We start from the raw sequence: 15,920 nt of genomic DNA on the forward strand, positions 1-15,920 counted from the left end.
GTTACACTAGAAATAAAAAAAAAAAAAAACTCAGAAATGTAAGTGAAAAGATACAAAAAAAGTGAGCATGAACGGCTACACAAAATTATAAGCATTTTGATGCCATTTTATAAATACATGAACGAGGTACACTGATGTTCCAATTATCATTTTTAAAACATTATAGACACAAATCACATGTTTCTGTAGTGAGAACTATTAAATATGTTAGATCAACTGGGCAATTATCTAACATAATATTAACATTTAAAAACTACACAAAAGTGCTACAGTTCTGACAGTCTTTTTAATAAATGGATATTTAATTATTTTTTTTTTTTTTTCGAAAATGAGCGATGGTTTCTCTAGATAAGACTCTTATTCCTCGTCTGGTATCATTTAAAGCCCTTTGAAGCTGCACTGAAACTGTAATTTTGACCTTCATTGATTGAAGTCCACTATAAGGAGAATAATCCTGGAATGTTTTCATCAAAAACCTTCATTTCTTCAAAGACATGAACATCTTGGATGACATGGGGGTGAGTAGTATCAGGAAATTTTTGGGTTTGAAACGATATTAGTCAACGTTTGAAGTGGATCAAAATAGTTAATCAAGGTAATTAATAATTAGGACAACTTTGACAAAAGGATTTGATCCATTTCAAATGTAGAATACTAGTTATAAAAACAAAAAACAAATTAAAAATAAACCTTCTACTTTCCTCAATAAAAGTGTAAACAAATTACAACTGATACATATGCGTAAGTCAAGTCACCTTTATTTATATAACACTTTATACAATACAAAGAAGCTTTACAGTGTTAACAGAAAAATTATGCATTTCAGCTTGAAGTCAGTTCAGGTCCAATGTAAAGATCAATTAATTACTGAATTAGTTAATTTCATCTATAAACCAGTTCTTCAAAAAATAAATTGATTTCATCATCCAGCTCAGTTCAAGAAAATCGAACATAAAATTGAAGCATAATGATATAATTTATATCAAAATGACATACAAGAATAAAACATTTAGATGAGGTTCTTTGGGAAGGAACTTCATCTTTGAGTTGATCTGAATCTCACAGTTGAAACTGCTGGTATTGAAGATTAACTTTACTCACTGAGACAAATTTAAATGTTTCTTTATCCTGTCAATCATTGTGTCTAGTTACATGACACCATTATCAACTCAAAACTGAATACTTTTTATGCGTTTTGGCTGTTCATTTACATGGCGGCACAGAGGGTAGCAACAACAACAAGGTCACCAGTAGCCAGAGTCCTTTCTGTGTGGGGTTTGCATGTTTTTTTTTTTGTTTTTGTTTTTTCAGGTAGGTCTAACAGTAGTATCCAGGTAAGAAACTGAATAAAGAAACAAAGTTATATTTAAAATAACACTGGATAATCATTGTAAAAATTAAATATAGAATAACCAAATTTACACAAGTCAAATGATTATTTAACTTTCAAATGAAAATTGGCCCAACATGTACTCGCCCTCAAGAGCAGTTAGTGATTTTCACTTTGTTGAAAAGTGAAGTTCACTTTTTTTGTTGTTTGATTAATATTAACAACATAGAGTGGCATGTTTATTAGGCTGCTGTCCCTTTAAGATCTGACACATTTACCAAGATGGGCCTTGTGACATTATTTTGTATTTGACCATTAGAAAGCAGTGAAAAGAGCTAGTTTTAACACTTGTATGTCCGAGGCAGTTTAATTATGTGTATGTGCTCTGGAAGTGAGTGCGACATCTGAGTATAATTATGCTCAATCCCGCACCAAAAATCAGACGTGGTCACACTAATACTATTTAACCAGAGTGAATGAGACGACTGAATGAAATTAAAGTGCATCGCATCTGGTATTGGTGTATCAATATTGCAGAAAGAAGTACTGGAATAGTTTCAGATATTTCAGTATCAATACATATCAAAATATCGATACACTAGTCCAAAGACATGCAGGTTAGGTGGACTGGATGTTTCAAAGTGTCGTAGGAGTGCGAGTGAGTGTGGATGTGTACCAGCACTCTCTGTGCTGGGTTGTGTCAGGAAGGGCATCCGAGCGAGGAATATGAATGGGAGTTAATTCACACGACAACAGCGTTCATCACCAAATACTGACCTGGCAAGCAGAATACATTGTTTTTAATTGTTTTCATATAAAAGGAGGAGTGACTGCAGTGAAGGACGAGCACATTTTGTGGTCTGTTTATTTTATATTATATTAAAGTGTTGTTTATTGAACAACATACCTTGTTACAAGAAAATCTGTGTGTAAATGACCCTCATATTGAACAGATTTTATTGTTCGACGTTTTTATGTCATGTTTGCGAGGATGCAGCTTCACTGGATCTGAAGATCTACTTACTGTGATTTTTTTTTGCATGCCTGCTTAGAGAAGATGAACGAATGAAGCTCTTCCCACATACAGTGCAGTGAAATGGTTTCTCTCCAGTGTGGACCAACTCATGCGTTTTCTTATATGCTGACTGACTGAATCTCTTGTCGCAGTGTGAACACTTGTAAGGTTTCTCTCCAGTGTGAATTCTCTGGTGCCGATTCAAGCCTAAAGTGGTAATAAAACTCTTCCCACACTCAGAGCACACGTGATTTCGTACACCAGTATGTCTATTCTGATGTTCTTTTAAACTGTACAGATGTGAAAAACTCTTTCCACACAAAGAACATGAATGTGGTTTCTCCTGTGAATGAACTTTCAGGTGGACCTTCAGCCCTGAAGCCCTCAAAAATGTTTTTCCACATTGATCACATTCATGCAGTTTCTCTCCAGTGTGCTTGTTTATGTGTTCCTTAAGGGTTCCTCGTTGTCTAAAACTCTCTCCACACTGATCACATGTGAATGGTCTCTCTCCAGTGTGGATCCTTATGTGATCCTTGAGATTCTTTTTGAGTGTGAAACTCTTCCCACACTGATCACATGTGAACCATTTCTCTCCAGTGTGGATCCTCATGTGTTCCTTAAGGTGTGATTGTTTACTAAAACTCTTCCAACACTGATCACATGTGAACGGTTTCTCTCCAGTGTGGGTCCTCATGTGAATTTTGAGACTCTGATTGTATGTGAAACTCTTTCCACACTGATCACACGTGAACCGTTTCTCTCCAGTGTGGATCCTCATGTGTTCCTTAAGGTGAACTTGTAGTCTAAAACTCTTCTCACATTGATCACATGTGAACGGTTTCTCTCCAGTGTGAATCGTCATGTGAACCTTTAAAGTCTGTTTGTATTTGAAACTCTTTCCACACTGACAGCAAGTGAAGCATTTCTTTTTAAGTAAAGAAACACTTTCAGTCTGTGAGTGAATTTGTTCTCCAGTTTTGTCATGTTTCTCCTCTTCACTCTCCTCATTCTTCAGCATTACATCTGAAATTAAAGTAAATTAAAAAAAAAAATCAGAGAAATGTGACATGAAAGTAGCAACAGCTACATTAAATTATCATCCTTTTGATGCAGTTTTATAAATCTCTTTCCATGTATGAGGTACATTGATCTTCCAGTTATTACTTTTAAAACATTCTCAGCACAAATGTTTCTGTAGCAAAAACTTAAATGTTTGATTAACTCCATAATTATATAGCATAATATTAACATTAAAAAGGCCCTTTCACACATGACGTGACAACGGTAACACTGTGTTATTAAACCCATTTATTTCAATAGTTTGCACCGCGCGAGGACGGTTTGTTGCGGCGTCGACCAAAGCACATGCAAGCGGAGCGCACCATTGACTTGAGCTTGCGCAGATGCTGCAGAACTTTAGTAGCTGCGCTATGTGACGATTACCTGCGCGGCCAATAGAAACAGGGCATTAAATGACTAGACATAAAGAACTCTCGCTAAATCTTTTGAAAACTCTACTTTGCTCTGGCCAGTGTAGTGCAAATCGCTTTCATTGCCGATGTATTTCCTCCTTGGCACTGTTTTAATACACACCTGAATGCTGCAGACCAGCAAAATAGTTTTAAATAAGGATATTTTTCTGACAAAAATGCATTTCAGAAGGCCTTTATTATCCCTTTGGAGCCATATGGATTACTTTTATGATGGATCATCCATCCATCCATCCATCCATCCTTTTTTGGGTTTCAAAATATAAGTTACCTTTACTTCCCATTTCAAAGTTGAGAATTTTTTTTTTAATATAACTGTGTTCAGCTGAAAGAAGAAAGTTATATACACCTAGGATGGTTTGAGGGTGAGTAAATCATGGGATAATTTCATTTTTTGGTGAACTAACCCTTTATGACCTGCCAAGGACCACATGATTCTTTATTATACATAAAACAATAGAATCCAAATGGGTGTACTTTCTTTTTCACATGACGTAGAAAGTGTCCCATTTCATTTATTGATTTAAAATGTTTTTTTTTTTACTAGAAACAATAAATCTGATGAACTGCTTTATAACCTTATTGTTCTTCAGCCTCATGAATGAAGAATCAGGAATAAACACCAACCTCTTTGTTTCATTCTGCAGTGTTCTGGATCTCTCATCTTCTCACTGTCCATCAATAAACTCTGTCTTTGCAGATTTCAGCTCTTCCTGATGGTTTGATGCTCGTCTTCACTTGTAGGCTGATGGGAATATTCCAGCATTTATTGGTGAATTGCAGTGGGAGGAGCTTCACTGAAAGAGGAGGAGCAATCTGTAAAAAAAAAAAAAATGCAAATGAGCTGCAGTTTTTCCCTCCCCATCTTCAGAAGAGGGTGTAGCACTATGCGCTTTAACAAAATGACATACACACACAAATACGGATAAAACGTTAACTATGCACTATAACAACATCACATTTATGTGAGGGGTACTGTCGTGTCGTGTTCAATGACTTATTTGCTCTAATAAATTCGTATGACAACTTGCATGATATAAATTTCTTTATTTGCATAATTTACACAGACAATGATCAAAAACGATTACAAATAAACTTAAAACTGATATTTATCAAAAAATAAACTGTGCCAAGACCTATTAAATATCACATACTAAATATCCAGACAACGTGCATAGATGTATTACATTGCGAAAAGTTTTAGGACGCCTGCCTTTACGTGCACATGAACTTTAATGATATCCCATTCTTAATCCGTAGGGTTTAATATGGAGTTGGTCCACCCTTTGCAGTTATAACAGCTTCAACTCTTCTGGGAAGGCTTTCCACAAGGTTTAGGAGTGCGTTTATGGGAATTTTTGGCCATTCTTCTAGAAGCTCATTTGTAAGGTCAGGCAGTGATGTTGGCGAGAAGGTCTGGCTCACAGTCTCCACTTTAATTCATCCCAAAGGTGTTCTGTCGGTTTGAGGTCAGGACTCTGTGCAGGCCAGTCAAGTTCCTCCACGCCAAACTCACTCATCCATGTCTTTATGGACCTTGCTTTGTGCACTGGAGCACAGTCATGTTGGAACAGGAAGGGTCATCCCCAAACTTCCCACAAAGTTGAGAGCATGAAATTGTCCAAAATGTCTTGGTATGCTGAAGCATTAAGAGTTCCTTTCACTGCAACTAAGGGTTCAAGCCCAACCCCTGAAAAACAACCCCACACCACCAAACATTACACTTGACACAATGCAGTCAGGCAAGTACTGTTCTTCTGGTAACCACCAAACCCAGACTCATCCATCGGATTGCCAGACAGAAGCGTGATTGGTCAATCCAGAGAACATGTCTCCACTGCTCTAGAGTGCAGAACCACTGCATCCAACGCTTTGCATTGCACTTTTGCACAAGGCTTGGATACAGCCGTTCGGCCATAGAAACTCATTCCATGAAGCTCTCTACGCACTGTTCTTGAGCTAATCTGAAGGCCACACAAAGTTTGGAGGTCTATAGCTATTGACTGCAGAAAGTTGGCGACTTATGTGCACTGTGCGTCTTGTAGCTTTTCTGAGCTTTGTGAGCTGATGCTGGGGATTCCTGGCTGTCCAGCCTGTGAGGTCCTGAGGATTCGAAGGGAGTTTCCCAATGCCCAGGGCAACTATGTTGGTTTATATAGATTAAAATGTGACGCCCTGCTGGAGATGGCGTCCTCCTTCTCAGGTCGGTCGTACTCTACACACAATGGAGGTGGTATGGGGATCCTCAAGACCTTTTCCATGTATGGTGCAGGATCCACAAAGACTTGATCAAATATGAGGTCCAGCAGGTCATCCACATATCCTGTGCAAAATGAATTTTTTTATTTGTAAATAGTTCTGACATTCCTTGTAAGGAAAAGTGCAATAAAAGTAATGTACATTTCTATTATATAAGTTGTAAATAAGTAAACTCTGGTTATACATACTGAAAGTTGCTTGTGTCTTCACTTCTCTGGCCCTGTATTCTCCCTTCTTGGCCTTTGGAAAGGTCACTTTGAACTGCGGTTGACCTGCTGTTGTTGTGGCTCGAGGACGCCCGACATTCTCATTGTAATGTAGTGCAGCCAGGTACAGTCTGAAAGCAAAAAAATATATTTTCAGCATACCATGACAACGGTGTATTCAAATGTGAATTTAATTTTACAACAACTACATTACCTGCACAACATTCCCAGAAATGGAAAGACCACATTTTTGGGTGCAAACCGCAGTATGACTCTGTGGAAAACCTCAATGTTAGAGGTCTGGTGGTGAGGACTTAGCTTGGCTACATCCTTTAAAATTCTCTTGTTGGAGAGAACTTTCTCCAACTTGAAAAAGGCCAGAGATCCTAAATAATTGGAAATGTTATTCTATTGTACCAGTCAGAAAAAGGAACTGAATAAGCATTTAATTTTGAATAAAAAAAGACATGCTGTATGCTGTTTTTTATTAGAAACTTCATTGCTTACCAGCAACAAGCCACTTGTTTTTGTCTCGACTTTGCCTTGGTGGATGTAGACATACTGGAAAATTGGTGTCTTCATGTGTGTGCTTATCTTGGACATGGTTCAAGATAGACGTCCATTTAGCCACTCTTTCAGGCCCATTGCTTGATGATGCAGCAGTCCAATGGATGTGATTTTTAATACTACGTAACCACTTACGTAGTTTTTCACACTCCTGCAACTTGCAAATTACCTCCAGCTTTTTTGAAATTCCTGTAGATTAAAATTTAATACAAGCTTAACAACACATAACGGGTGGTGGACGGAAAAAAGTAAACAACAACTATGTGTATTTTTAATGGTGATGTAGAAACATCCTCTGTAACAATATTATCACACTTATTAGTCTGTAAAACTCTTGAAAATTATTTGAATGGTAGTAAGGTTACATACCTTTCTCTATGTGCCCGACATCATAGAATTGGTTGACATTGCGCTCCCTGAGGAATTTTTGTATTTGCGGATGTCGGTCAGTCACAATGCTGTCTAGAGTCACGCCATGAGCATCCAAAAAATCGAGACTTCTCTTCAAACCTTCCTTCACCTTGTGACAACGTCCCGCAACTTCATTGCTCTGTCAAAGAAATGTAGTACAATGAGTTTTGGGGTAAAACCAATAAATAAAAACTCAAGTCTTCCCTCATGTTGCTACAAATGTTTCTGCTCTCTTACCTGGACGAGTTGTACATCAACCACGGTGTTTGTGTCCAGGTCCATCATTGTGTAACTGCCATACTTTGCAGAGTGCCCTTCACAAACATTGATACATAATCCCTTATTATGAGATACAGATGTGCAAAAAGACTATGAATTTTTTTCTTCTCAGAAAAAGGTCTAACTTTTCCCACAATATACCTGGTGAGTCTGCACTCATTCTTCCTCCAACAATGACTTTTTCCCTTTGAGATATCTGCTGTAGCATCTCACCCTGCCAGATTCTCCATTTGTGAACAATAGCAGGCTCAATGCACATTCTTGAATGGTGACGAAAGGTGTCGTACCTGAAAAGTTGTAGCTTCATTGCTGCAAATATCTGACAACAGAGAGAACAGTGAAGTTGCTAAACATTATAGAAATACAGGTGCTGGTCATATAATTAGAATATCGTGAAAAAGTTTTTATTGTAAATTATTTTTAAAAATTAAACTTTCATTTATTCTAGATTCCCTACATGTAAAGTAAAACATTTCAAAAGTTTTTTTTTTTTTAATTTTGATGATTAGAGCGTACAGCTCATGAAACTCCAAAATCCAGTATTTCAAAATATTAGAATATTTCCTAAGATCAATCATTACTAACTTCAGAAACTTCCCACCAGACTTCAAGCAGCTTGGATTCTGTGCCTTTCCAGTCTTCCTTCAGACTCTGGGACCATGTTTTCAACATGAAATGCAAAATTTACTTTTATCTTTCAACCACTGTTCACTGTCCAGTTCGTTTTCTCCTTAGCCCAGGTAAGATGCTTCTGACGTTGTTTCTGTTTCACAAGTGGCTTGGTAGTCCTTTTCCTGAAGATGTCTGAGTGTGGTAACTCTTGATGCGCTGACTCCGGCTTCATTATACTCATTGTGAAGCTCTCCCAAGTGTTTGAATCGGCTTTACTTGACAGTATTCTCAAGCTTGTGGTCATCCCTGTTGCTTGTGCACCTTTGCCTATCCAATTTCTTCCTTCTAGTCAACTTTGCATTTAATATGCTTTGATATTTCACTCTGTAAACAGCCACCCCATTCAGTAATGACCATCTGTTACTTACTCTCTTTGTGGAGGGTGTCAATGACTGTCTCCTGGACCATTGCCAAGTCAGCAGTCTTCCCCATTAGTGTGGTTTCAAAGAACAAGAGATACCAGGAATTTATACTGTAGGGATGGTCATTTAATGAAACTCAAATGTAAATATTCTAATATTTTGAGATACTGGATTTTGGACTTTCATGAGCTGTACGCTCTAATCAAAATTTTTTTTTTAACTTTTGAAATGTTTTACTTTACATGTAGGGAATCTAGTATAACTTTTTCATGATATTCCAATCATTGACCAGCACCTGTAAATCATTAAACGTAATAATCTTTGTCATTGTATCTGTAACTGCAATGTGATTAATTATTTTATACTCAAGTACCTTTTCGATTGTGAAGAATGAAGCACCACAGAGATACACAGCAGCAGAAAGGTGAAGGTTGCCAGCTGGAGTACTGCCCATAATTGGCTGACTGTCCCATTTCCGTGAGAAATGACAGTGGTGGCAGAGTTGTTCCACATGTAGAAATGTCCCAAGCTTTTGTGATCGTACATGACAGCTTCGCTGACATACCGGGCACACCTCGAACAGTTCCATGATGCAGGTCTCATAGACAATATATTTACTTATGTTTTGCACTGGACTGGATTCTTGAGCTCTGAAAATGTATACATACATATAAGCAGAATATAAAGCTGAAACAAAGATAATTCTAAACCATCTGCACATAATAGAAACTTACGACAAGCCTTTTGGCTCGGTTATGGATGTGTATGCCTCTGCAGGGTCAAATGTGACATCAGTCTCTTGTGCTGTTAGTATAGAAGAGCATTCCTGCAGGGTATCTTCATCATCAAGGTCAAGACGAGGTCTCTTTGATGAAGTCTTGAGCTGTGTGGAAGTCATAACTGTTCCAAAAGCTGTATGAGACACTGATGCTGTGCTAAGGTCAAAACTGGACACAGTTGTCTGGACACCTGGAATGTGTAATGCAGCAAAGATTTAGTGTTACGCCACACCATTAATTAGGGAGATATAATGATACATGTTGATTGAATGTATTATCCTCAGGCAAACATCAAGCTATATTGTACTTATTATTTCATATAGCAGATATATCATGGTCATGTTTTAGTTATTGAAAGCTAGGTATGATTTCTATGAGTTTATGATAGACTGACGACTAGCGTCTAAGCGCTCATATGAATGCAAGACATTACAATATTAGTCCTTTTATTTTAACTGAGTGCAACGTAAACAGATTTTTACATTTTTTTTCCTCTGGTGATTTGCGTTATATTACTTTCGTGTTACTTTTTTGCTCACCTGGGCTGGGCTTGCTTGTTGCTTAATAACAACAAAAAAGTTCTATTTTTGGCAAATGTTAAAGCCCTTTTAACACAAAAAGTTAAATGAATAAGCCTTACGGGGCGTTCACACAAGACGTGACTTGCACAAATAAATCGCACTATTCACCCATAGTTGGACGCTTGAACATTTTGAGTTTACTCATTCGAGCGTGAAATTCACTTCACAACAGACGCAAATTCATGTCATGAGAGGGGCTTCTTCGAGGCGGCTCCAGTCTCATTTCTGCACACTTCCTCTGAATAAACATCATCTCATCAGCGGGAAAGTAGTTGTAAAATACGGTGAATATGCTCAATTTGCCGGCTTTAGCTAGCTTGTAGTCTCAATATGTATATATATATAGCTCAAATTGAGTAAAGAGTGTTTTTTTACAAATTACCAGATGGTCCAAACTCCTCACTCACTTTCTTCCAAGCAAGATCCTTTTATTCCAGTTTCTATAAAAAGTACGAAGATGTATCGTACAGTGACAATGATTTTGTCCTCCATTTTTGTTTGAGATTTCAGCCTCTGCTTGCTATATCGTAATCACGTCACTACTAGAGCAAGCTCCTGATTGGTTAACATGGCGCGAATATTAAAAAAAAGTTTCTATTTTCGCAATTTGTACGAATCACGTCAATCACGCCATGTCATTTGTGTGAATCGCGTCATTCGAGCCGCAGGATGTCTATTTGTGTCGTTGACTTAACATGTAAATCACACGCGCTTAACACTTCAGTTGCGTCTGGTGTGAACGCACCATCAGGCTGAAGGAAATGCATATTTACGCCTGTACAGTAGAGGGCGCAGCTCAAACAAACATTTCAGCTGTGCTGCCATTCTAATCTAAAGTCCTTTTTCTTAATAGTATGGTTAAATTAGATCAATGAAGGTCAGGGGCAAAGACAATGGTTAATAAAGTGCGATTAAATACCAAAAGTATATTTATGTACGTTAATATAGTTATTTATTACCGGTTTGCGTAAAATTCTGAGATTGCATTTCACTTTTTAATCGTTTTGAGGAATACTGTATGTTTTTGTGCAAGTGAGATGAGTAAATGCCTGCTCACATTTAGTCTACTTGCATTACTTATTTGAAAAAGTAACAAATATTCTGTTGTAAATTGAAAAAGTAATCCGTTACTTTACAAGTTACTTGGTAAAGTAATCTGATTACATACCTAAAGTTACTTGTAATGCGTTACCCCAACACCGACGGCTACTATGCAAAACAAATATGATTAAAACCATCAACATACCGATACTCATGTGGTGTGCTTGAGGCCTCCCCATTGAAAGCTGTGTACCAACACTGTGTAGCTGAGATGGTTCTGTCTGGACGGCAACATCCATCGTGCTACGACTCTGTGTCGATGTGCTGGCCTTTGCAAATAAACATAGCATTTTAACGTCTTGTCTTTACATTATTCCAAGACAATCACCCATAACACCCTGTTCTTTACAAACATGTGATTATACAGTATATAAACAAGGTTTAAAATAGATGATAGACATATGGTCTCTAAGACAACGTAGATTTAACTGCATTTGTTGTGGAACTGGCTCAAAAAATTATAAAAATGTAAACAGTGTGACACTTACTTCTTCTGGAGGGTGACGAAGAGTCGGTACAGATCCATTCTTGATAAGTAACTTTTTAGCAAAGCCTGCCTTGTACTGCCCCTCATTCATAAAGCAGTCAGAAGTGAAATGATTTGCGCAGACAAAAATGTGTTTAGGTGTATTTTCAGGCGCTTTACCTTTAAAAATAAAACTAATCCACCGCGTCCTCAGTGGCTCAGATGCAGGGAGAAGATGAAGACTCTTGTGCTCACTCGTACATCCAAAAACAAAACACCGGGATTGCTGACGAGACATTGTTTACTATACAGCGATTGGAGTGCGGAGAAAATGGAGAAAACTCGCTGAGGACGGAAAATGCAGGACTGTCAGTTAGCAGCCGTGGACAGGGCATGAAAACGGCATGGATGAAAACACAGTGGGTAGATTTTTGTCATTGTAGGGTGATAGTGTTCAGACACTGCCAACACACATTTATGTCCAAACACCATATAAAAGAGGATTTTGCATAATGGGTGCCCTTTAAAGCTGATTTTCGGATAGTTAATATTAGCCTTCAATCACTTCTTTTTACTGCGCTCCATTTTGAATTAATCATGTGACAGGGAGTTAACTTGCACACAAAATAGCTGACGAGAGAAGGGGCAAGCAGCAATTCTCACCGATCGGTTACATCCAGCCGCAGCTAAGGTCGAACACACCTATTTGTAAACACCTACCTCATTCTTGAATGATTCAGCCGTGTGAACAAGTCATTTGAATGAATGACTCAATGACTCACTCATTAAGATGGTGACTTGCCGCCACCTACTGTCGGTTTAGTTCCATGTTTAAAAATATTATTCTAACATTTCTTATTTTATATGATCTTGTCATAATTTATCACCATTTTTTTAAACTACAGTGAATAAACTGTATTTATGAATAAATGTTCAAGGTGTCTGAATACATTTTGTTTGACTGTATATATATATCAGAGCTCAACAATGAGCACTGCCTGATGGTCCGGGGCCAGTGTGAACGACGCTCAGGACAGTAGACGGAACGGTCACTTTCCCGATCGGGCCAGTGCTGTAGGATGTGCATTATATATCATCTATGGTATCGTAATTGTTGATTTAATGATCTGATATTATCGAGTATGTCCCTCACTTTACAAAAAAACAAAAACAAACACACTCATCGAGTGCACGCATGCACTACGTGACGTAGTCTATTAGGTTAGACTAGTGCGTGTGCATATTTAGAGTGTGCACTTTCACTGCATGATTTAGTCTATTAAAATGCCTTTAGAATGCCCCCAGAATTCAAGATTAGGGGCAAAAATGCCCTGTATATATTTCATATTTATATAATTTAATATAGTTAACCAATATTACACAAAGAGCACCATTTTTCTCCAAATATTAGCATGATTATAAATGTGATATTGATTTCATTCAGCCTACAGTTTAATGAACAAGAACTTAAAATCAAGTGACTTACATTTAAGACACCAAATCACCTGTTTCGCTGTATTTCACCAACGAAAATAGTTCCAAAGTCCACAGAATTGTTTTGCGTCTCTTGAGCAACACTTCCTGAATGAATCAGCCGCTTGAATGAATCGTTTAAATTTCAATGACTCACTCATTAACAGTGATTCGCTGCCACCTACTGGTGGGTTTAATTTCACATTTAAAGTGTCACATTTCACATTTTTTTTTAATAATTTCAAATAACAGTATTCAACGTTTTATATTTTCAACATTAAAAACATTTTTATGCATCTGTAACTGCTCTTGACCGATTAAATTTAATAAAGTTTAATCTATTCTATAGTTATACATTAATTAGAATTTCTGTAACTGAAAATCTCCTGTTCAAACCTACATGAAAAACTTGAAAAGCACCATTTATTTCATTTATATGTTTGTTCTGTTGTATTTATTTGTGCTATTACTCGTAATTTGATTATTTAAAATATATGTTAATCTAGTAGCTTTTGGTGTCATAACCCTATTTATTGAGGTTAAATGTAACAAAGACAACGAAAACAATAACTATGCTTATTTTATAGGCCCATTTTCTTGTCTTTTACTTTTATTAATTTTTTTTGTGGGGCCGGTGAAAATTTTGGCAGGGCAAGTAAAAATTTGAACCACTGGCCCGACTGGTCCAGTAAAAAAAATCCTTAGCGTTGCGCCCTCTATATATATATATATATATATATATATATATATACATATATATATATATATATATATATAAAACAATCTCACAACAATATTTAATGCGGTTGTAATTTGTCAATGTGAGGGTCTTATTATTTCTAGCTGAATTTGTTGATCAAAGTTAAAAATGTAAAATTAAAGATGAAGCACACATTAGTAAGATAAGGGAAAATGTCCTTTAAAAAGGTAAAAAAAAAAAAAAATGCCCCTCGGGGTAAATATCTCAAATATGCAGATTTTAATATGTCAAAACTAATATAACATATGAATATTGCTTCAGAATTAATTATATTTACAACACAAAAATCCAGACAAGCAACTTTTTTTTACTTGGAAAAGTAAATATGACCAGGCTTAATGTCGAGCGCTGATAAATCTCAAACAAATAAACAGTTTGCTAACATCGTACCGTTTTTGTCTGAGAAACAGATAAAAAGGGAAAAGAATAAGAGTTCAGTTAGCAGCAGACACGCAAACAGCACCGAACCAAATGGAAACCTTTTAGAAATGACCCCGTAAATGTTTAAACTTGAACAATGTTTAAATAATAAGTCTTACCACGAAATAGCTCGAACTGTTTACCTCAGAAGACTCCGGGCAACTGACTGAAAGAGCGCGCGAATAATGACGTCATCACCGCGAGACGAGATCAATAGCTTTTTTTTCAGCACCTCCACGAGTTTTTTATTTTTTTATTTTATTATATATATATATATATATATATATATATATATATATATATATATATATATATATAGAGAGAGAGAGAGAGAGAGAGAGAGAGAGATTATTAGAATATATATATATATATATATATATATATAGACATTAAGAACATATCAATTTCTTTTACTTTTATGAATATGAAATTTAACAAATAAAATCATAAGATTCATCATAAAATTGACCAAAGCATTTTTTTATAAAAACAAAAAAAATAAAAATAAATAAATAATAAGATAACATCTTTGGATGTTAATTCACAATTATAACCTGATTTCTGTTTAACATGTATAGATAAATATTGCCAGATTTTTTTTGGGACAAAATAAACAATTGTCATCAATTTCCATAAATTGATAAAGTATAGTGCCTAACAGGGATGGGCAGTATTTCAGATACATGTATTTAAAATACGTATTTGAAATACAAAATACTATTTTGTATTTTGTATTTTAAAGCCTTTGGAAAAAATGAAATGTAATTTGTATTTAAATACATTTAAGATGAGTATTTTTGTATTTTCAAAATACTCAAAATACTTTGAGACAGTCAACCTCTTTATCAGGGTGTTGTTTTCATGCATCAACTAGTTCAGACCAGGTTCAGACCAGACACACCCCCCAATTCCCCCCCCCCCCCCCCCCCCCCCCCAAAAAAGATGGGGACTTCGGCTAAAAGAGTAAATAAAGCTTGCTTAGACAAATCCAAATTAAACCCTGCGGCTCGTGACGACACATTGATGTCCTAAGACACGAAATGATCGGTTTGTGAGAGAAACCGAACAGTATTTATATAATTTTTTACTTCTAATACACGACTATGTCCAACTCCGTTCAGCATCGGTTAGTGAGGTCTGATCACGCTCTGACAACGGAAGTGATGTCTTGCGCATATACTTTAATGAGTGTCAGACATCACTGCCGCTGTCAGAGCGTGATCAGACCTCAAAAACCGATCGTTTCGTGTCTTAGGACATCAATGTGTCGTCACGAGCCACAGGGTTTAATTTGTATTTGTCTAAGCAAGCTTTTTTTACTCTTTTAGCCAAAGTCCCCATCTACTCCCATTATTTGGCTGACAGACAGCAGCGGTTGGAGTTAAAAATCCTCATTTGTGTTTTACTGAAGAAAAAAGTCACCTACATCTTGGATGCGCTGGGGGCAAGCAGATAAACATCAAAATTTCATTTTTGGGTGAACTATCCCTTTAACGTTACTGCATGTTAAGCCGAGTTCAGACTGCACGATTTTAGCCCCGATTTTGGCTCGCCGACAGGTTTTGCGCGCGCTCCTCAGTAAACCTATTACCGTGCGTTCACACCGTCGCCGGTGAGAGCGTCAACAATCGCCTTGGCCGCCCTGCCAACAACGCTGTACTGTTCGTTCAAACTCTCATTGGCTCTCATTGAAAATGAATGACTAGCGTCACTTTGATGCTCTCGCCAACGGCGGTGTGAACACAC

The 15,920-nt window shown here is 36.9% G+C and overlaps 2 protein-coding genes across 4 annotated transcripts; both read right to left on the reverse strand.

Moving 5' to 3' along the window:
• Nucleotides 1-753: 753 nt before the first annotated feature.
• Nucleotides 754-14,352, reverse strand: LOC137028094 (gastrula zinc finger protein XlCGF57.1-like). Of its 2 annotated transcripts, none has more exons than XM_067396854.1 (4): nt 14,294-14,352; nt 4,466-4,654; nt 2,355-3,371; nt 754-1,342 (listed from the first exon to the last, which is right to left on the reverse strand). In XM_067396854.1, exons 2-4 carry the CDS (start codon nt 4,515-4,517, stop codon nt 1,308-1,310), a joined length of 1,104 nt encoding a protein of 367 aa, XP_067252955.1. In that variant the 5' UTR covers nt 4,518-4,654; nt 14,294-14,352; the 3' UTR covers nt 754-1,307. The 2 variants fall into 2 exon arrangements, with proteins under 2 accessions (XP_067252955.1, XP_067252954.1); XM_067396853.1 differs by lacking the exon at nt 14,294-14,352 and adding an exon at nt 5,052-5,177.
• Nucleotides 4,737-14,319, reverse strand: LOC137028092 (uncharacterized). Of its 2 annotated transcripts, none has more exons than XM_067396852.1 (11): nt 11,544-14,319; nt 11,201-11,324; nt 9,329-9,563; nt 8,968-9,244; nt 7,702-7,879; nt 7,519-7,595; nt 7,240-7,420; nt 6,811-7,059; nt 6,518-6,689; nt 6,286-6,434; nt 4,737-6,161 (listed from the first exon to the last, which is right to left on the reverse strand). In XM_067396852.1, the coding sequence occupies exons 1-11, from the start codon at nt 11,817-11,819 to the stop codon at nt 5,980-5,982; spliced, it is 2,100 nt and encodes a 699-aa protein (XP_067252953.1). In that variant the 5' UTR covers nt 11,820-14,319; the 3' UTR covers nt 4,737-5,979. The 2 variants fall into 2 exon arrangements, 1 of the variants encoding a protein (XP_067252953.1); XR_010896152.1 differs by having other exon boundaries at nt 6,022-6,161; nt 6,518-6,577.
• Nucleotides 14,353-15,920: the final 1,568 nt, after the last annotated feature.

This window comes from Chanodichthys erythropterus, chromosome 10, assembly GCF_024489055.1.
Source record: "Chanodichthys erythropterus isolate Z2021 chromosome 10, ASM2448905v1, whole genome shotgun sequence".
Lineage (NCBI taxonomy): Eukaryota > Metazoa > Chordata > Actinopteri > Cypriniformes > Xenocyprididae > Chanodichthys > Chanodichthys erythropterus.

Coding starts and splice junctions, on each gene's coding strand:
- LOC137028092 (XM_067396852.1), bottom strand. CDS start 11,819: ATGTCTCGTCAGCAATCCCGGTGTTTTGTTTTTGGATGTACGAGTGAG. Junction 11,325..11,543: donor TTCGTCACCCTCCAGAAGAA/GTAAGTGTCACA, acceptor TTATTTGCAAAG/GCCAGCACATCGACACAGAG. Junction 6,435..6,517: donor TTTCTGGGAATGTTGTGCAG/GTAATGTAGTTG, acceptor TTTTGCTTTCAG/ACTGTACCTGGCTGCACTAC.
- LOC137028094 (XM_067396854.1), bottom strand. CDS start 4,517: ATGGACAGTGAGAAGATGAGAGATCCAGAACACTGCAGAATGAAACAA. Junction 3,372..4,465: donor CTGCAGAATGAAACAAAGAG/GTTGGTGTTTAT, acceptor CTTTAATTTCAG/ATGTAATGCTGAAGAATGAG. Junction 1,343..2,354: donor GCATGCAAAAAAAAATCACA/GTAAGTAGATCT, acceptor TTCTTTATTCAG/TTTCTTACCTGGATACTACT.